This window comes from Phaethon lepturus, unplaced genomic scaffold (genome assembly GCF_000687285.1).
Source record: "Phaethon lepturus isolate BGI_N335 unplaced genomic scaffold, ASM68728v1 scaffold8605, whole genome shotgun sequence".
NCBI classification, from domain to species: Eukaryota; Metazoa; Chordata; class Aves; order Phaethontiformes; family Phaethontidae; genus Phaethon; species Phaethon lepturus.
In genome coordinates, this window is record NW_010541173.1 from 16,907 (window position 1) to 38,837 (window position 21,931).

General features: G+C 39.1%; 1 protein-coding gene across 1 annotated transcript in view; it reads left to right on the forward strand.

Moving 5' to 3' along the window:
* LOC104621220 (cohesin subunit SA-2-like) overlaps positions 1-21,931 on the forward strand; it is a 66,147-nt gene that overhangs the window by 16,574 nt on the left and 27,642 nt on the right. The window contains exons 7-13 of the mRNA XM_010287650.1: positions 99-303; positions 1,389-1,540; positions 2,829-2,902; positions 3,380-3,503; positions 8,094-8,192; positions 10,201-10,280; positions 20,630-20,737. Coding sequence (XP_010285952.1) covers positions 99-303; positions 1,389-1,540; positions 2,829-2,902; positions 3,380-3,503; positions 8,094-8,192; positions 10,201-10,280; positions 20,630-20,737 — 842 coding nt within the window. The remainder of the gene's footprint in view (positions 1-98; positions 304-1,388; positions 1,541-2,828; positions 2,903-3,379; positions 3,504-8,093; positions 8,193-10,200; positions 10,281-20,629; positions 20,738-21,931) is intronic.

The following is a 21,931-nucleotide window of genomic DNA, read 5'->3' on the forward strand; positions in this document are numbered from 1 at the left end:
GGTAAAGCTGTCAGCAAAACTCTGATGTTCAGTGGGAGAGATGTAAATGGTGTGCACAGACAAAACTAGTGTGTTTTCTCTTGACTCTTCTTTTGCAGGACAATGAAGACTATCCGCTGATCAGAACAGGACCCTATTGGAAGAAGTTCAAGGCCAATTTCTGTGAATTTATCGCAGTGCTTGTCCAACAGTGCCAGTGCAGCATCCTGTATGATAGCTATTTGATGGATGCTATCATCTCGCTGCTTACAGGCTTAGCGGACTCCATGGTCAGAGCATTTAGACACACAAGCACTTTGGCAGGTAAAATAATACAGAGTTGCTCTAGATTGTGAATTTTGTTGACTTGTTTACAAACAAAACTGCTCAAAATTGTAAAGCTCTCTTTACTGGAGCAGTTGTTCCCTTATGCACTGGTAGTGCCTTCCTCTTAATGTATGTTACTGTAATATAAATTCTTTGTACCCATGTGTATCTGAATGGAATTCGGATGCTTTAAATATGATAGATCTAGACCACTTTTTCTTTCCAAAGACAATTTCTTTTATGTCTGACATTACTAACTTTAGAATTATGCTGTGTTCTGATTCTTTTTTTGTTTTTTTTTTCAATAATTGATTTTTCACACACAGTTTTCTATTTTGTTGTTTCCCTCCCTCCACTAATTAATGTGATGACGTTGCATTAAATGCTTCACCTATAAAAGCTTCCTTTGGAGAGCTGCTATTCTTGTGGTACCTGTGCTAAAAAGAACATTGCTTGTTACACATTTTTGTTTCACGTAGCATGATGATACTAAAGCTATTACTTTTTTCTTTTTTCCCTAAAGCCAGTAAATACCCTCTCTGCCATGCAAAGAATACTTAAAGTATAATTTGTTCTAAAGTACGCTGCTTGCTTTGAAGGCTCAAAAAACGCCACTTGAAATCTATGCGGACCATTTAGTGATTCTTAGAGGAACATGAATTTTTGTCGAGTCAAGTAAAATACTGAGGTTCCCAGGCTTTTATGGGCCAGCTTCACTGTTGTTTTTCTTTTCTTTTTGTTACTGAAAATCACCTGTTCCACAACTCTAGATTCTTTTGCAGAAAAATAAAAAATACATAAACTAAGGAGGGAGTTGTTTAGTACATTACTTCTCTGACTAGAACTCTGGCCAAAAGTTGCAAATCACCAGTAATATCACTAAATTTTCTTTTTTTGGTCATTGTCTGCCTTTAAAATAAACACTGTATTTTAAAACAAATTACTGTAATCTGGTGGAGCTCATATTTTGGGTAATGAACTGGATTTGGCTAACCATATCCTTTTTGTGGTAAAGTGGTGAATATATTTATGCTACGTATCTCTAAGCTAAACTAAATATGTTTGGTTTGTTTCCTTTTTAGCAATGAAACTTCTTGCAGCAGTTGTAAGTGTACATATGAACCTTGATGTCAACAAGCACAATACTCAAAGATTATATGAGGTGGAGAAGAAGAAGGTAAGTGGCAAGAGGACCAATTATAGACTTGACCAGCTAGAGGGAAAAGGGGAAGAGGTTAGGCATGTGTCTTCTATGGGAGATGCATGAAGGTGTAAAAAGAGGGATTGCTGACAGTTTGCTATTGGATTACTGCAGTTCTTTGAGGTCTATATGTTTATCAAATGCATGGTGCAGAGCAGGTGTGACTGACTAGATCAAGTGGTACAAAAAACACTAAGGTAATAACTTGTGATGTCTGTCTTACTAATTGCTTATCTAAATTGGCATCATTAGGCCTTGATCTCTACACAAATACAAATTTACACATGCATGTAATTGCATTAGTAGCTCTGGTGGTGTGGGAGTGCAGTTTTGCATATGTTTATACAAATTATGAGCCAAAATGTTAGTTCTTGAACTGAATTTCAATGAATGGAAAAGGACATGGGATAGCTGCCATCTCTGTATAAGTAATGCATTGTAAAAATAGTCATAACTTCAGGTATGACGTGTATTTTTCTTGCTGTTCAGTTTCTGCCATTTCTTCCCTGCTTAGGCAGACAGCTCCTTACCAACTCCCAGAGACAGGCCTGTATCTGTAAGAAATAATTCTGGCTTGAGGGTCAAGGTGATATGATGTATGAATATCAAGCATAGTTCCTTCTCTCCTGACCTTAGAATCAGTTCTGAGCTTTGTATGCCCATAGACTTCTCTGTTACAGAAATAACCTCTTTTTCTGTGGGAAGAAGTGTTTGGGTGGTAACAGGGTTTTTTAGTATCATCTTAAGTCTGATCTTATGGGAAGAACAGAGGAAATGTGGGTGTTGCCGGGGGTTGGGGGGAACAACCAAACTTGTCCCTCTTCCTAATGGTGTTGATGAGAGAATGTTTTTATTAAGTGACTTAGGTTTCCAGAAGTTCAAAACTAGATTTTCATGGCTTGGTAATGTAAAGTACATGCTCATTGTGGAATAGGTGCATTTTGAAAATTCTCTTGTCTGCCCGTCTTCCATGTCTGTTTAAGTGCATAAAAAGAGAATTTGGACCTATATGTAAAGATGGCTTAATAGTTGTGCTGTATCTTTCTATGTATTGGTAGCTCAAGACTCAATATATCAAACATAGTATGTGCTGTACGTTGTTATCCAGGCTAGCAGTTGATATCTGGTAAATCTTTCATCTGGATGTAGCTTCAAGAAGGCCAATTGGTAGTGTAGGTACAGACCACTCATTTTATGTTGATACCATGCGTAAACACTAGTGATTTACACCACAGTGGTATTTTAAGTGCACTGATGCAAATTTTTCCTGTGTAGTGAATTGTGGGATCAATGTTAACATTCAGTTTTCTTTGTATTCCAGTATGAGCAGAAGCTTGTAGAGATACAGAACATGATGAATGCTATTTTCAAAGGGACGTTTCTAAACCGTTACCGGTAAGAATAAAAATAAAGCTGTGATGTGTATCTGCATTCCAAAGTAACTTTTGCTCATAATGTCCAGATATCAGAATCAACTTGAATATCCTAGAGGCATTTATGGTGTCAAGGAAAATGTAGCAGTTAAATTATCTTGAAGAATTTATACAAAAGAATATTATAATAAAGAATTTTATACAAAAGGACCTCTCTTAAGTATGTTTCTTAAGTTCTTCCTGCTGGCTATATAGCAGTGCATTTGTGATTGAGAAGATATCCAGAATTACAAAACAATTATTATATGAAACATTTGTAGCTAAAAGTAGCCAAATTGTTGACTGAAGACTAATTTAGAGCATTAATATGAAGATATTTTTAGTATTTTGGATTATACATGCTTCTGCAATTCCAGAAAATAAAAATATTGAAAATAATATAATGAATACATATTAGGCATTTTAAATGTATTAATGTTACAATTTTATAATTTCACAGCGATGTGATCCCTGAGATCCGAGCAACTTGCATTGAAGAAATTGGCAGCTGCATTAAAACATACCCAGATGCTTTTTTAAAAGATAGCTACTTAAAATACATTGGGTGGATGCTGTATGATAAGGTAAAGTTTTAATTTTTCGTACTGGGGACAGTAGATGGGATTTTTTTTTTTTTCCCTAAAGAACCCTAACGTTTAAATTCCTGAGAGTAGGTATTTAAGACTGTGGTACTACAAAAGACATTTTATTTTCTTCCCTATTTCAGGTTTTATTTTTAAAACCATTGTAGCACAAAATAGCAGAGAACATTTTTTCCAGTACTGTAGCAGTGTGTGTTCCTGTGTGTACGGTTAGTTTATATGTTACTGAATTGGGAACTATTACTAAGTTGTAAAATGGCCTATGTCCTTTGAGCACATGCAGTGTTAAACGTGGACTAGAATTCTGCTTTTAGTTTTGATTGCTACATTCAAAATTTTGTTTATTTTATAAAAATGAGCAAATAGATATTACCTTTACTAAAATAGTTTTCTTCAATATTGCATTTCTCATTTGGATTTAAATGGATATAGAAAAGACAGAAAATGCAGTCATTTCCTAAAGGGTTTTCTCCTTTTCCTTACACTTACTTTGTTTTTTCTTCTTGAGTAGAGGCACATTTGAAAAAAAACCCAACAAAACGCCCACCAAAACCAAACCAAAACAATCAAAAGAAAGCAGTAACTCAAAAATATGCTTTTTCTCATGCTTCTAAAATCCATGAGAGATTTTAGGGCGGTAGGTGTATTTATTGTAAATGGCTAATCACCGAAATTGGCACATTGTACTTCTGCAGGCCACCTTTTAAAGTGTATATAGCTTCTGTAAAAATTCTGAAGCGTCCACAGTTTTGTGTCAGCTTTAGGTAATGTTTGTGTTCTGTGAATAAAATCGTAGTTTATCACAAAGCCAGGAGGGGGAGCACAATGCCTCTTTTTTTTTTTCCCCCCCCCCTGTACTACCCTGTAAAAGTAGTATTTGGATATTTAGAACAAGAAATCTTATCAAGAACTGTCATCTTTTCCTGCATAAATTTTACCTGATCAGAATATCTTTTTAGTATATGTTCAGCTGGGAGAATTCTCAAAAGAAAAAGTCATTTTTGAAGACTATGTGTCTTCATTCCCAGTGCTGTACAGTGAAAATTAACAGCTGGTGTCTCTGATTAATGCACATAGCTCATCCAATGTTGTTTACTGGGAACTGCAGATAGTTGTTTTTCTAAAGCTTATTATCTGAAAGCAATGTGGATGCAAGCAGGGTGAGATAAAGTGAGTAGTCTTCCATATTCCACATTTGGCCAAGACCTGGTAGTGTGCCACTACTGGTGGTTGAAGTCCCGGCTGTGCTTTGTGATTTGCAGCCACTGTTAAATTGCCCGATTCCAAAATGGGAGCAGGGCATTTTTGGCACCAACAGGGGCAGCAGTGCTTTTATAAACATCTGAATGTTATTTCCCACTACTCCTCCTTAATAAACATTTCCATCCCATCTTGTTGGAGGCGGATGGCAAGAAACGGATGTCTCCCAGACCCAGTTTTCTCTTAGAATATAACATAGAGAAGTTTGCCAAATAATGTAGGCCCCAGAGTGGAACAACCACAAAAGTGTTCTAACGGTGGAGGAATACCTGGCCGGGATCATCTACAGTGCTGTAAACAGAGATTAAGTTCAGTCATTTGGGAGGCTTTAAAGTGGCGAGGGGAGGTGGAAATAAGTATAAAATTAACATTTTGTCTTCAAAGTCTTTTATTTGAATTCTTTCTTCCCGCATGAGATACCTTTTTGCCATTATACCCTGATGTGAAACATTATGTTATTATGTGAAAGTTTATTTCCTAGGTGCAAGAAGATGCTCCAGATTCAGTGGTAATGTGCTCAAAATTGCATGTGGGCCCAGTAAGAATTGTAGAACGGTGCTGTAAAGATAGATTTTTTTTTTTTTTTTTCCCCCAAGTAGTTATGTTCATCTGCTAGAAGTAATTTAACTTTTTATTTCTGAAGCTGAAGCAATGGTTGATACTAAATCTGACAGCTGTGTGCATTTGAACAATATTATATCTAAGACCCATCACCTATCAGGTGCCTGGGTTTCACAAATGCACAATGAATTTCACAAATTCAGAGCACTCAAAGGCACTAGTGTTCTTCCAAAGGAATATATAGGTACTAAATGAGCATCCTGATCCAATGAAACCAGTGCTGGTCTGAGCAGCAGGTGTTGAAGGCAAATGCTGTGTAGAAAGTTCAGAGGCAGTGTTAAAAATTGTTTTATCTCGACAGGACAAGTAAGCCGGATTGTCTTCGCTGTTCAGGAGTAATTCAGAAGCAGACCTAGTTTTCCCAATTTATTATTTGGGGAGTGTTGGGGAGGAAAAAAATGACCCAATGACCCCACCAAATCACCCAGGTCCCAGCCTGTATTTGTAAGGCTTATTGAATGGCCCCATCTCTGTGATAGCGGTGAGGCTGAAATCATAACTGAATGCGTCTAAGCAGTGTTGGAGCCCATGCAGAGCCCGTTGAGGTCACTGGAGCTGCCCACTGTATTACTGATGTTTTCTGCCAGTCTGTTTGCAGGTCAGGGTTGAAATATACTGTGATACAGCTGAGAGACAGTGTGTGTTCAGAGTATCCTGAAAATGTGCTGACATAATTCCCTTTCACTCTGTCACAGGTTTGAAAGACCAGAGATGCAGGTATTTTATCAAGATTAGAATGGTAGTTCTGGTGAGGGAAGTAGATGGCTGAGTGTTTGTACTTGCCTCCATTACTGTTGAAAGGAGATTAATATAAGTAGTGAGATAGTTTTAGAAGGATGCGAAGTAATTTTGAATGATCAAGAAGCTATGAGGAGTGATTAATCTAGAAAAGGAGAGGTGGTTGAGAAGGAGAAAATGCAGCGGAAAACATAAGAAAACAGCAGAACTAGTCATAGTAGAAGTAGTTATTTGTTCATAGCTACTAGAGTTAATTTTCTCAACACTTAAAAGAAACATACATATAGGGTTATGACTGATAGCTTTTGGGTGGGAACAGGATACCTTAGAAGGCAGGTGGTATAGTTTAATGTATTAAACTTTATATCTGCAGACCTGATATATATGCCACCTGACTGGCAAATGCAAATGACATTGCTAGCTGCATGCCAAGGGCTATATGACCATCCGACAAACCATCACAGACTTTTTTCCTTTCTTGTTTCCTTTTACCCAAGCACAAATGCAGTCCCTATTCAAAAGCAAAGTCTTGTGATGAAAGGCTGAGGGCAGCTGAAGCCAGGATGGCAGTACATTGAGCTGAGTTTGTGCCAGTGTGCAGCAATGGGTACCAAGTCGGGACTGTTCGTGAGTTCTGTGCTGTGGAGCCCTTGTGGCTGTGGCAAGCTGCAGGTGTGGGCAACAGTCTCTTTCTCAGACAAGGCCTTTAATTTTAGAGTACAATAAAGAATACATACTGCTGTTGTGTCATGGGCAGATTAGAGAGCAGTACTCATCGTTACCTGTTGATACTTAATTTTTGTATTTCTAGCAAAAAGCTGTCTTATGCAAAACTGTTGGTCAAAGCCTGCTGCTGGGAATCATCTTGTTTTCCATCGAAGCAGGTGAACAGGAACTTGTAGTAATGGATAGCCTATGTGCAGGTGGTCTCCTTTCTTGGGTTTCCTTGATTATTCTTACTTCTATTGTTAGCAAGAGGCATTAAGGAAGAAATATGAAGAGACTGATTCAAAACTTGCAGTTCATTTAAGTGTCTCTGCTGATATCCTCAGCATTATAAGTTTACAGAACAGAGTGATTTTTCTGTGTTAGATCCTCAGAATGACTTTCTTAATGACATTTAAAGCTTTGTTGTTTGAAAGATTTAGCAATATGCATGAGAAAATTTAAAAGTTGGTTACGAAAAAGTTCTCTTTGAGGCATCTGTGAAGCAGCAGTTCTAAATATGAGCAGTATGAAATAACACTTCGCAGGGGTAAATATATTTTGCCTAAGTTAGTTAATCAGGCGGAATTCAAATCAACCTTTCTCTTCTTACAACGCTTAAAATATAGTGTTCCAGTATAAAACAGAAACAGGGAGAAGGCATAACATTTGAGACTGTATCTGTGAGAACCCACAATGATAAGCTAGTGCATTTCTGAGCTGTACCTCTTCCTCTGGGAATTTTCACTGGACCAGAATTCTTTGGAGTCCTTGGTGTTTAACGATTATCCGAGTCAAATGTTGAAAGGAAGCAAACAGTCTGATGTATGGAAAGTGCTGATTGTATTAAGTAGATCATCCATACTCTTTGTATATCTTTAACAGGTGAATAGCACAATTCCTGCATCTTTTGCATTCTCTTGTGCTTTTTTTAACTGGAAGTTCTGTGAGTTTCTTTGTTTCATAGGGAGCCTAACATAAATTTTGTCACCTTTGACTCCCTGCAGGCTTCCTCTGTGTGTGTGTGTGCGTGTGTTTGTGTGTGTGTGAGAGAGTGAGAGAGATACGTGTGTGTGCACACAAACAAAATGGTACTGGTATCATTAATAAAGATGATGAGTCAGTATTTGGGTAGTCTGCTGTAGGCATGCACAAAGAACTCTTATTTACATAATATAAATGCCAGTAGTGAGTAACATCAAAGGTACATATTTTTTTACTGTTAGCTGATGTCTCTTTCTCTTGTAGCAAGCTGAAGTGCGGTTGAAGTCTCTTCTGGGACTGCAGGGAATTTATAGCAGAAAAGAACTTGTTTCCAGGATGGATCTCTTTACTAGCAGATTCAAGGTAAATATAGTACTGTTTGCTATTTTTAAGTCTGGGTTGGGTGTATACACAGGATGTAATGTTTTGATCAGAGCTGATCTCCCCACTTTCTTGACTGACATGAATTTAGAGTACTGCAGAAACAACCTGCTTGACTGAGCGGATGAAGGAGTTTTGCAGAGATGTTTCCCTCTTTCAGTGGAATTTTCTGTTTCACTTTAGTTTGTGCACAAAATGGTGTTAGCATGCACTGTGGTCAGTTATCACTGTTCATCCCGAATGGCACAGACTTTTTTACAGGATCTTCTGCACATGGCAAAGAATTTCAGACTCTAAAGGTCCCTTTTTTTGAGACTCCTGATAATGGGTTAACCTTGTAGATACTGGACTGGCTGACCATGTATCACACTGATGTGGGAATGGCTCTCTGTTGATCCACCATGTCATTATGAATCTCGAAGAAGTATCCCTTATCTCCTTTCTGAACAAGTCAGATGATATGCTGTAATTTTTAAAGCTTGTTCTGTGACCGCACTGACCCGATACACTGCTTTTATCATATTCCAACATCCTGACTCATTTAAGAAGTAAGCCCTTTACTTTTTTAATCTTGCCCTAGATAATGATTTCATCAGCTACTCCTATCCCAATGGGGCTGGGCCTTTTTGATACTTGAATAAGAAAACTCAAAATGCTGGGATTGATATATCAGTCCTTCTGAATTGGTACATAATCAATGCCTGCATGTGGTGGTAATTCATGTTCTTTTTGCAAAAGGTGCAAGGGCTTACCCATATGTCAAAACAGTTGCTATAGCACGTCCTCAAAGAACAAGACATAGATTAATATTGGTATCTTAAGTATAAATTATTCAGACAAACTTGGCCATCTAAGATTAACCACTGTTTTAAACAGTTTTGTGGTGGTCCTTTATCTTTCTGGTTAAAGGAAGGTATAAGCTGCATAACCAGCTGCAGGATTGGTATTCAAAAACTGATGAAATAGCTCCCATGTGTTTGTACTGCAATCTCTCTTTGTGTGGAGGATGCTATATAAATGGGTTATTGCAAACTCCATCCCTCAATCAAAAAAACCCAACCCAAGCACATCACCTCCTTCTCAAACAGCTACCCACAAAATACAGACCAATCTGGAATAGTCCAAAGTTTAAATCATGCTTTCTCAGTAATTATATAACCATCAATCCATTTCCCACAAGTGGGAGTTGCATGTCCTCCCTCTGTTATCCGTGAATGTTCAAACTCAGGATTCATGGACTTCGATACCTTGCAGCTGGGTTGTGAGAATAAGGAAGGTGCAAAGTAAAATGAATCTAGAGATTTAGAAATGATACGTTATGTGAGAAAGCGATTAGTTCCAAAACAAGCAAGTCCAAAGGTTTAATATGCCTTAAAGATGTAGGTTGCTCTGAGGAGTGCGAGTTCTTGGGTACATCGGACAGCAAAATTTCCAGTGTTTTCTGAGGTGTTTGCGTGTGTACCAAGTTACAATAGTGTGAATTCTGGAGGTCAGGAATATTGCTGCTACTCCATGAAGTACTTTTATGACTCGAGTCCTAATTGTCTTTCCAGCAAGGCACTGGCTTCTGTAATGTGTAGGTACATGCACTTTATTGTTGATGGGAGAAACTGATTATATAATGCTTGTAATTTGAGGCTTACTTTCATTTAACATACTGAAGTGCCAGTAGTAACATCTTGGAAACAAGTTGTCAGTCACTTTTAATTTGTAGACTGTAGTTGATTTCTTGTGAACGCATACATTACATCTATAAAAAATATCATATTACTGCATGATTAATTCAGTTAAAAAATTAACATGCTGTTAATTTTCAGGGGATATGGGGAACTACTTGGTAGTAATCAAGTTGCCTATGTCTCTTAGGAAATAGCTGCTGAAATAAAAATAAATCTCTGCTCTAGTGTAGATGATCTAGCTGTAGAAAAAGTATATGTTTATTGAGAACAAACCATGTTACATCTTTTTATTGTCATTTTACATCCATTAGGATCGAATTGTGTCCATGCCTCTGGACAAGGACCATGAAGTAGCAGTTCAAGCCATGAAACTCTTGATGCTTATGTCACAGTAAATAATTTCTTTTTTAATTTACTGTATTGTTTTAATGGCAACAAGATCCAGATACAATCCTGATGAATCTCCCTGTAATCAGTTACATGCTAGGAAACAAATTGCTCCTAGCAGGATATGAGTTACAGTTAAAGCTGCTCAAGACATGGCATTTTCTTTCTGTGGGAAATACCAATGTTAAGAAAACCCTCGTGCTGAGATTCAGTATGAATTCAGTATTTTTCATATCTTTATAATTCCCTCTGAAAGAAAATTCCACGTTTTCATTTTGGCTTTTCTTAAATAGAGCATCTGCCTGTCCTGGGGGAAGTCCTCACCAAAGAATCTTCTGTCCCAGGGTTGCCAGGCGTTGACCAGGAGCTCAGGGAACTCTGCCATCTTCCCTGTCACCTCATCCAATGCAGGAAGCCTTGAGCTTTGAGGTTGCTGCTAGAATTGGGATTTCCAGATTCTTGACTCTGTGGTGGAGAACCAAGGAACTATTGAATGCACAGCAGGCTAACTGACAGGAAATGAGCAAGTGTACAATATCTTGTTTTTGCTGAAGTGGAAAGCTAACAGAAGAGTTTTCTTGTAAAATTATCCATAAGCCCTAGATTTGGTAGGATAATGGCAAGACAGAAGTGTGGGGAAAAACTAGACTAATATTGCAGGAGTATATGAATCCTATTTTGATGCATCCTTGAGCAGCATGTTTATTTTAGAAATGGCTTTATTTGCAAAACATGCAAAGAACAAATTATCTGTCCCTCTTTTTCAGTGCAAGATAAGAATAAAGAACCCACTGCATTTCATTCTTAATACAGTTGAGTTGTTAGGACTCAATAAGTGTCTCTTCTGTCTCAGGGTATAAATTGAATTCTGCAGATGCAGATGCTTACTTCCACATACAGCATGGTGCATTGTCCAATAGCCTTGTGGGATTTGCTTTTCCATTTAAGCCAGAACTATTGGTCATTGCTAGCTGAGGACATAGACTTTAATGGACCAAATAACATGGTGGTGAGGGTATTGAAATGTCATGTAAAGTACATTTGTATATTGAAGTGCTGCTTTATTGCCTGGACTCACTCCTATCTCACCTCACGCTTGGTTGATTTGAGTGGCTTTTCTCTAGGCCTACTTCAACATACACATCAGAACAGCATATGATTCTGTGAACATAGTATGACTTTCTGAAGGGAGTAGCATTGTTTGGGCCTCACTAGTAGTAGCTAGGGTTGTATTGTTGCTGTGTTTACAATGTCCATCTCTACACCCCTTGGTTCTCCATGGTGTGTAGCTGTTGGAACAAAGCACAATGCTGTGTATGTGTATAACGTGCCCTGTGCTAGGAGGAGCAGCACACCATTGTTGAAGTACAAAGATGCTGTATACCAGTTATGGCTGCCCTTGTTCTGTATCTGAACTAACAAGTGCTATATTAGCACTGCAGCTGTTTATCGTCTCTGGCTTTATTATAAGGAATCATGTTCTCATTAATGCAAGCTGCAGCTATAAAAGTTTGATCAATGTTTCTTTTTCCCTGAAGCAATTTTTTCCTGTTTTTTCTTAAATATGATTTTCAATGTGAATAAATGCCTTCTAAAGTTTTCTGAATGACATTTTTCCATCATAAAATGTAGTTTTCATAAGTAAAATTAATAAATTTTGAAATTGTTTTTGATTAGGCTGTGTGGAGGCCTAATAAATGCATGCTTCTCTCTCTTTTTGTTCACCTGTTTCATAGCCATCCTCCTTTCTGCTTCCTTTCCCCTCTAGTTGCTCTGAGCCCTGCTGATTTGGCTTAATTATTGGAGTGATGAAAGTGGGCATTGGGGACTCAATAAGCAAATGGAATGACAGCTCTTCTCTTTAATAAGACTAGTACTGACCAGTCTATAAAACGTGTGTGAAGAGAATGCAGACAATGTGTAGACAGTCACAGGTACAGGCTTCTTAAGAGGTTGCATCAAGATGCCTTTCTAGGAGGAGAAAAGCTTATGCCTCAGTACCTACAACAGTGTCAAAAAGGACTCGCTGCTGGCATTGCAAGAAGCAAAGAAATTTCAGGGGCAGTGTGTCTCACATAGGTGTGTCTCATAGGTCAAAACCAGTATCTGGATATTGAGCAGTAATGCTGCTTCATACATGCAGTAAAGCATGAAATGGGGTTGTGGACAGCAACTCCCCTGCCTTTAAAGAATCATGAATGACAGCTTGTATAAATGGCTCTTCTACTTGCATGTATTAATGTAGTCAAATTTTTAGCTGCTGTTGTGATGCTGTATTGGCTTCTCAGTGGATGGCTCACTTTTGTCAGCTGCAAACTTCACAACTTGCACATTTAGTGAGGTCTGAAAGACCTTTCAGATCAAGTTTCCATTTTTAAAGCTATCTGCAAGAACCTCTATCTCATGAACTCCCTATATTTGATTTGGAAGAGTGAATTATTTTTAACTAATATAATCTGAACTGGTCAGGTGTTGACCTCTAGAACATGTCTCTAATCTTGGAATAAATCTTTTGTTGTTTCATGACATGTGCTGGCAAGAAGCAAGGCCAGGAGTAACTTTTTTCCTCCAGTTAGTCCGTTGGGTGCTCTGTGACTTTCTTGGGGAAAATTTACTATATCAGTAACTCTCTTTTACTGGCTTCCATAATTGTCTTTTGGGTGAGTATATTAGCAAGACCTCATTGCCATCTAATTATTTTTGGGATGTTTTATGGTTGCAATGGAGCTGTGCTCTGTGTATGTTAGTAACAGCTTTGACCATCTCTCAACCATCACTGCATTACAGTCCTGTGGAATATACATTGACTACTCTGCATACTACTGGCCCATAAAACTGCTATGGGGGCCTTTACATTCCCTCTCTTGCTAGCTAGAGAGACAGTGAAAACACTGATCTTTTCAATTCACTTAGATGTGTTACATTATTAAAAAAAAATTCCAGTGCTGACTCAAAACCCTCTTGTCATGCATATACCTGTTTTTTCATATCCACATTTGTATTTTCATCTTGTCTATCTCTGTGTTGCAATTTTTTGTTTTTTCTTGTTTGTGGCATGTTGTCTTAATTGAATGCCAAGGTCTTTGGGCTAGTAGATTTCTATTTTTATACAGCATGAAGTGATCCTCAAACTGAAATGAGCTTATGAGGTTTAGCATAATAGAAATTATTAATGATACTGAATTATGCATAATTGTTATCATTAATGTTACAAGGGATCTGAGAGGGAATAGAACTAGGAAGGAAATAAAGGGAGAAAACATGAGTGACAATGAGGGACCAAGGAATCTTAGTGAAAACATTGCCCTTTAGGAGTCAAATTAGTTCAGTGTGCCTGCTTGCCAGACAATTCTGTTCATTTGTCTACCTGGGCTTTAGCAAAGCCTTTGACAGTGTCTCCCACAGCATTCTCCTGGAGAAACTGGTGGCTCGTGGCTTAGACAGGCGCACTCTTCGCTGGGTAGAGAACTGGCTGGACAGCCGAGCCCACAGAGTTGTGGTGAATGGAGTTAAATCCAGTTGGTGGTCAGTTACACGTGGTGTTCCCCAGGGCTCAGTTTTGCGGCCGGTCTTGTTTAATATCTTTATCGATGATCTGGATGAGGGGATCGAGTGCTCCCTCAGTAAGTTTGCAGATGACACCAAGCTGGGTGGGAGTGTTGATCTGTTCGAGGGCAGGAAGGCTCTGCAGAGGGATCTGGACAGGCTGGATTCATGGGCTGAAGTCAATTGTATGAGGTTTAACAAGGCCAAGTGCCAGGTCCTGCACTTTGGTCACAACAACCCCGTGCAACGCTACAGGCTCGGGGAAGAGTGGCTGGAGAGCTGCCTGGCAGAAAAGGACCTGGAGGTGCTGGTTGACAGCCGGCTGAACATGAGCCAGCAGTGTGCCCAGGTGGCCAAGAGGCCAACAACATCCTGGCCTATACAGAAATAGCATGGCCAGCAGGAGTAGGGAAGTGATCGTGCCCCTGTACTCAGCACTGGTGAGGCCGCACCTTGAATCCTGTGTTCATTTTTGGGCCCCTCACTATTCACTACAAGAAGGGCATTGAGTTGCTGGAGTGTGTCCAGAGAAGGACAATGAAGCAGGTGAGGGGTCTGGAGAACAAGTCTTAAGAGGAGTGGCTGAGGGAACTGGGGTTGTTCAGTCTGGAGAAAAGGAGGCTGAGGGGAGACCTTATTGCTCTCTGCAACAACCTGAAAGGGGGTGGTGGTGAGGTGGATGTTAGTCTCTTCTCCCAAGTAACTAGCGACAGAACAAGAGGAAATGGCCTCAGGTTGTGCCAGGGGAGGTTTAGATTGGATATTAGGAGAAATTTCTTTACTGAGAGGGTGGCCAAACATTGGAATAGGCTGTCAAGGGAGGTGGTGGAGTCACCATCACTGGAAGTACTCAAAAAATGTGTAGACATGGGACTTCAGGATATGGTTTAGTGGGCATGGTGGTGTTGGGTTGAAGGTTGGACTTGATGATCTTGAAGGTCTTTTCCAACCTCAATGATTCTGTGATTCTGTGACCTATGATTTTTGTGTGCTTAACTACCTAAAAGAGTAGAGGGATTTTGGAGAAGAGCAGGAAAAGTAATTAGGTAACTGTAGTAGATGAATGAGGAAAGGTTACAAGTGGTGCAGGTAGGGGCACAAATCTACAAATAGCTTGAACATGTAAATAGCAAAGGGGAGAATCACTTAGTTAAGTGTTACTGAAAATTAAGCTGAGTTTTAAACACAAAACTCTCAAGTTTGAAATCTGGAAGAGCTGCCTTAGTGAGAACTGTGAGTATATTGCACTCATTGAGGACTTCACATAAATACTTTGAAAATTTATTTAATGCAGCTGATAAGTGCATTAATTCTCACCACAGCGCCTTGACAGTGGTCAGTAGAGGTAATCTAACTTAGAAGTCCAGAAACTGAGGCTTGTAAGTTCCCAGTGTCCTGCTTAGCACAGAAGGCCGAAGTCAAGTAGGGGTACATTACTGTTGTGCTTAAAAATCTTAGTCTCCCTTCTGACTCTCAACTGGACTGGGGAGGATGTTTTAGTTTGAAGAGGAAGGGGCTACACTGTAGGAGAAATTTGAAAACTGGATTTGGCAAAGTATGCTGTGGCAAATAATAGAATATGTATTACAAATTCTAGTGGTAGATGTAGATGTCCCATGATAAGTAGTTTAGTGTTAGCAGAGAGTTGAACTCTGTGATTCTGTAGTGTTCATTCGTAGCTAGGCCATGGACTTCAGAGGAGAAAGGGAGAAAGTGACATTTGATAGGCAAATACATTGCATCTAGCAAGGTTATTCAGACAAGCTATCATGCAGAAAAACAGTTAAGTTGTATTGAAGGCTTAAGTGCTGTTATAAGAAATGTTTTCATGTGATTGTAAAAAAGTAAGCTGGGGAGAGAGGCATGCTTTGCAGGCAGATAAGGCAATTATCTACCTTTGTCTTGCTTAGTGGCTCTTAGGAAAAATAAAGAAATATTATAATGAAGTTGGTAGAAGTAGCATATGAAACAGTGAAACAAATTGTACAGCGCAGTTCTGATTTCTTTCATCAGTAACTTGGTTGTAGTAGATTACGTACTATTAAAAGGGAATGGCATGGAGCTCCTCACAGCTCCTCTGTGATTCCTTCAGGTCCACCACACTCCTATTCAGGTGGAGTTATGGTAGTGCTTTGTCGAGCCTATTCCAAACAAAAGTGAAAGACCAAAATGGAACAGAGACATGTGCTTTCTCCTCTGTCTTCTCCTCTTTTCCATCCTCTTAGGTTTATGGTTTCTTGGAAGTTACCTTCAGGAATTTTCTACCATCATGCACCTCTATTCAAGAACCTTGAGATCTATTCTGAAATCTTAACCTGCCAGTCTGAAGAGTTAACAAGAAAAAATAAGAATTGCACGTCTCCTAGGGTTACATTTCTTAACCAAAACAGCATACCATACAGTATCTATTTAGCGTGCATTTTCTTGCTTTCTGTCACAGCATAATCATAGAATCACAGTGTATTGCAACATGCTAATCCTATTTTAAAGAGGATGGGAAAGGACTTTTGCTATATTGTAGTGGCAACCATGTTATCTTTCTGATCACTGGAGTGTCTTCTTGAAATACCTGCAATGACAGCAGGGTAGAAAGAGGGAGGTAGCAGAGCAGATTATCCGATTTTTCTACTTGAAAATTTTGCCTCAGACATTAGAATACTTTCAACATATGTTTTTTTGGTTGATAGTGCTCAGTGCATGAATAACGTTTTCACAATGTATTTGCAAATGTGTGTATTTACCTTGAATTAATTTTAAATGCAAAGTTAACAGATTTTTTCTTTTGCTTGAGATGCTGTACCTTCGACTACCAATGTCCCTATAACGTGTGCTAGATTTTCCCTGCACAGCCATTACAAACACAAAGAACAAGGTAGCAAAATGTTGTTCTGTGTATGGCACCTAACGCACTTTGCAAAGTGCTCAGCGACCTTCCTCTAGAATATCGCAAATTCTTCTTTGTGACATGTTCACACTGAAGTGCAGAGAAAATGGTATGTCATGACATTGGTATGTGGATGGCCATGCCTGTTTATTTTTAGGCACCTAAACACTGGCAGGCACTTCTGGCTTAACCTTTTATCTGTTGCTTGGCATTCTGAGGTCTGTAAATTCACAGCAGTATTATTGCTGTATTTGAAGTATTCTTTGAATGTTTGATGATTGGCTTACATATGTAAAAAAGGCACCCACTTATTGTGGTAGTATTAGTGATAGCAGGTGTGGTCAAGTGCTGCTACTTCCAAAGGCTAGTAAACCCCCTAAGCACTCATTTGAGTGGGAATTAGGAGTATAAACCTCATTGTAACACAAGAGAGTAGTGGTTGAGCAGTATGTGAAAAGTAGTAGTAGTAGTACATACAGGTATTCCGTCCCATTCAAGAAAGAAAAAAAAAAAGATCAGGTGCTCAAGTGGTGTCATGGTTGTCCATCAGCTTGTGTTGCAAAGTAATGGGCTGTGTTCCCCTTCTTTGCCTCTGTGCTATTGAAGAATGCTTCATACATGGCCAGAGCTTAATTGCATCTGACCTACTCTTATCTTGAGGAGGGAGGAAATAACACTGCTGTACATTAATGTAACTGGGGCAAATTCCTAGCTGCTTTGAAGACAAAGTTGAAAACCAGGAGGTTGGGATTTCACAATCACAGAATGGTTGAGGTTGGAATGGGCCTCTGGAGGTCATCTGGTCCAAGCCCTGTGCTCAAGCAGAGCTACCTAGAGCCAGTTGTCTAGGACTGTGTCTTTTGAATATCTCCAAGGATGGAGACTCCACAACCTCTCTGGGCAACCTGTGCCGGTGCTTGGACACAGTAAAAATTGTTTCCTGATGTTTGGAGGGAACATCCTGTGTTTCAGTTTGTGCCCATTGCCTCTGGTCCTGTCACTGGGCACAACTGAAAAGAGCCTGGCTCTGTCTTCTTTACACCCTCCCTTCAGCTACTCTCATACATTGATAAGATCCCCCTCTCAGCCTTCTCTTCTCCAGGCTGAACAGTTCCAGCTCTGCAAGCCTTGCCTTACATGAGAAATGCTCCAGTCCCTTGACCATCTTTGTGGCCCTTTCCTGGGCTCTCTCCAGCATGTCCATGTCTCTCACTGGGGAGCCCAGAACTGGATCCAGCACTCCAGGTGTGGCCTCACCAGAGCTGAGTAGATGGGAAGTCACCTCCCTTGACCCACTGACAGCACTCCTAATGCAGCCCAGGACACCCATTAACCTGCTTTGCTGCAAGGGTGCATTGGTGGCTCATGTTCAACTTGGTGTCCACCAGGATCCATAAGTCCTTTTCTAAGGAAAGGAAATTTCATTTGTGCCGGAAAGGTAGAGTCCTTAATTTCTACCCAAAGGGGATGGAAGGCATGCTGCTGTGTAGTTCAAGCTATCTGAACAATTTAGGCAAGGAATTTTTTTAAAAGTAGGGAGACACAGGTGTTGCATTCACTATTTCCATAATTGTGCTAAGAAGACAAAACCTGAAATATAAAGCATAAAAAAATCAAATATAAAAAAATGTGTACACTTGACTGGCATGTTCATACAGAAAATTCTATTTAAGCATAAGAAGAAAGTTTTTTATTGTGGGTGTGGTCAGATACTGGAACAGGTTGACAGAGAGATTGTGGAGTCTCTGTGGATATTCAAAACCTGACTGGACACAACCCTCAGCAACCTGCTCTAGCTGATCTTCCTCTAAGGAGGGGGTTGGACCAGATGATCTCCAGAGGTGCTGTCCATCCTCAGCTGTTCTGTGATCCTGTATTGACCCACTCTAGATAGATCATGGTGTGTTTGTATAGAAATGTCGTCTTTTTCAAGGTGTCCATATTTGGTTTGGTTGTTTTTTTTTTAATATGCGTGTATAGAGAAAATGACAAGGACAGTTTCATAGAAACTAGTGCTTTAAAAGAACTAAATAATAGATTGATATTAAAAAGAATGTAAGCAACTTTGCCAGACTGCTAGTTTATTTCAGTAAGTTGCCCATAGCCTTTTAACATAAAGACTTGCTATATCATCCATTTTTACTACTGTAAGTGCAATTTGTTGTCAATCTTTGTTTTACTCTCACTTACTAAACTTTTAGAAATTTAATAAATTTGATACTTCATTTATAGCTTCATGTGACATAGCAATGCTTATTCATATATTCTAATGCACCATGTTACCTCTTTCAGATTCTTATTGTTTAACATCAATAAACACATTTTTACTCTATTTTCCCAGTTCTGTAGATGGCTGAATGACAGTCACAAATATTTTCTGTTATGCTGATTACATGCTATATGTACTCGGAGCACTTTCTATTTGTCCTATTACTGCAAATATATGCTCAAGGGAACTGCATGTTAAAAGAGGCCACCAAAACTTGTCTCAAGTATGTAAGCTTTTCTTTTTTGTTGAAGGCGAGAATTATCTCACAAGATTGACCCATCACTTCTGGAGACATACCATCAACACTTCGATTTAAAGATCTTTTTACTGTTCCAGTGACCAGTGTAGGAAACCACAGAAAAACTGTAAAAAATTCAGGTGATCCATAAGTAAATACATTGTGAAGATAAAATTCATGAGGTACCAACTCCTATAAATGAGAGGCTATTGGCTTTGAGAAATGAGTGCTGTCTTCCTTGCCCCGCCACCCCGCCTCGGTCCCCCTGGCTTGAAATCCCAGCCAGTGCTAAGAAATACTTGCAATGGACACTCCAGTGATACTCTCACCTAATGTGAGCTCACTTTTTTTCAGTCAGGTTGGAGGATGTTTTGGGGCTTTGTGACTTGTGAGAATGCTAAAGGATGCGATAGGATTGGAGACAAATGGGTAAGTGCAGGAAGGGGTGCTCATTTTTGTAAGACATCACTCCCAGTAAATGAAGAGCATGAATCCTCGGTTTTAGAGAAGGTATTGGACCACAGCTATAGATGGTTTTAAACTGTTACTACCTGAGGACTCAGCACAGTAATAAATAAAAACTCTTCCCCCTTACCTGGCTGGAGTAAGTGGAAGGATCTCATATGTTGCTCTCTCATTCTCTGAAGCAGCTTAGTCCAATGACATTGCTATGGCAGTAAGAAGCAGGCATTTTGAAACTGTAATCCTTGCTTTGGGCTTTACTCCTCTGATGTCTCTTTGGTGGGTTATTCAACCTTGATGCTTCAGTTTGCTTTTTGTAAAACGTTTATATTAATACCATTTCTACCCCTCATAGTGTTCTAGGTTTACTAGTTGGCATGTGGTATTCTCAAGATATGTAGCTGAATGAAAAAAACTGACTTCAAGTGTGTTTGTGCAGAAGGGTCACAGTCATAAGCGTGCTATCAAGAATGTGTTTTGATTTCTTTTTACACTTTTACATGTCACTCTGTATAAGCCTAATGCAATAGAATATAGGTTTTAAAATACTGTAATAAATAATTTAAAAATAATTTGTACTGCAAAATGAAGGATGCTTCTTCTTTATTACCTTTTATGGTGAACATCTAAGCATAAAGTAGAGGCATGAATTTCCTGTTTTATTACTATTATTCTTTCTACCGTGACCACTAATCAACCTTAATTATACTTCAAATTAATGTTCATGTCCATGCAGTGGGCCTGATTCGTCATGGCTTGCACAGACCTCTGTTTTTCTACGAAGTGAGTAAAAAAATGCTGACAATTTTGTTTGATAGCATTTTTAGGTATGTCCTACAAAAATGTAGCTGTTGCACAGGTTATGGAGAATCAGGTCTAGTAAAAGCAAGACATAACATTTGTAATCTTTGCAGATAAACCTGAACTATAACTTCCGTTGTTATTTTTGCCTAGGAACTGTGAGGATGTGTTATCAGCTGAAGACTGTGAAACATTATACCAGTTTGTTTATACCACGCACCGTCCGCTTGCAGTAGCAGCTGGGGAATTCCTTTATAAAAGGTATCTCTGCCTGAATGCCTGCCTACTTCTTGCATACTCTCATTTGTTGCAGAATGAAGGTGGATTTATTTAAGAGGGACGTTAAGCATTCATTTTTCTGCTGGAAGTGTGTACCACGAGGGTAGTAGATGTGCTTTCTTCTGCTGATTCAGAAGAGAAATGCTGTCTGGGAGTAATCATTTGTTCCCCTGCATAGCCCTGGCATTATAGGCATGAGGAAAGTTGCAAGACTAACATAAAGAACATGAAACAACTGACTGATCCATAGATGCCATGCTATGTTGAGAGCATACCTACTTTCTTTCTACTTTCTTTTCCTGTTACTTTGCTTCTTACAAGCTAATTCATCACCCGGCATCTGCTGGATTTCCATAGCTTTGGTGATTAATCACAAAAATGGCCTCCTCTTCTCCCTTTGGAAGTTGCATTATACATTGTAAAGGCTTTGAATAATGAGAGATGCAGCAGATTAAAAAGCCCTCCCAATTTTCTGTCAGGTTAATGAAGTACAGGGTTTATCTTCCCCAGGAGTAACTCTTATAAATGGGCTTCTTATAACAATAGTTGCATGAAGTGAATGGAGTTGGCATGCTAAAAAGAGAAGAAATAAATATTCTGTCTCTACGGCTGAGAGAAATAATTTTGCCTTACAAAGAGGAATGAAAATAAAAATATTTTGGCAAGACTTCTGTGGGGAAACATCGAGAAATAATAATGATTTGTGTTTCTCACATGTGCAGAATCTCCTCCTAGCTGTCTCTTCATATCTAGCTGAACTGTTGACATTCTGGGGTTTGTGGAGCCAAGTCCAACAGAAAGACAAATGAAGACAAATTTCTGTTTTCATGAATCTTCTATCACATCTGCTAGTCTTACTTAGTCTTTTGTGTTGGTCCTAATATTCTATCGTAAATCAGCTGTTTTTCCTTTCAGAACACTGCTGCTTTTTGCCATTGAAGTGATTGCCCTGATAACTTTACTTAATTCTATGCAGCTTCCGAGTGCAGTGTGGACACCGACCCTGTAAACCTCATCCTTGTTCTTGTTTGCCCAATTCTTCTCTCCAGCACTTTTGCCAGTATAGAAAAGTTCATTCTAGTGTGATAGAGATGTTAGTGACACCACTCACCACCTGGTCATACTGGTAAAAGTTTTAGTATAAATACTCTAAGCTTCCCCTGCCCCCCCCCCCCA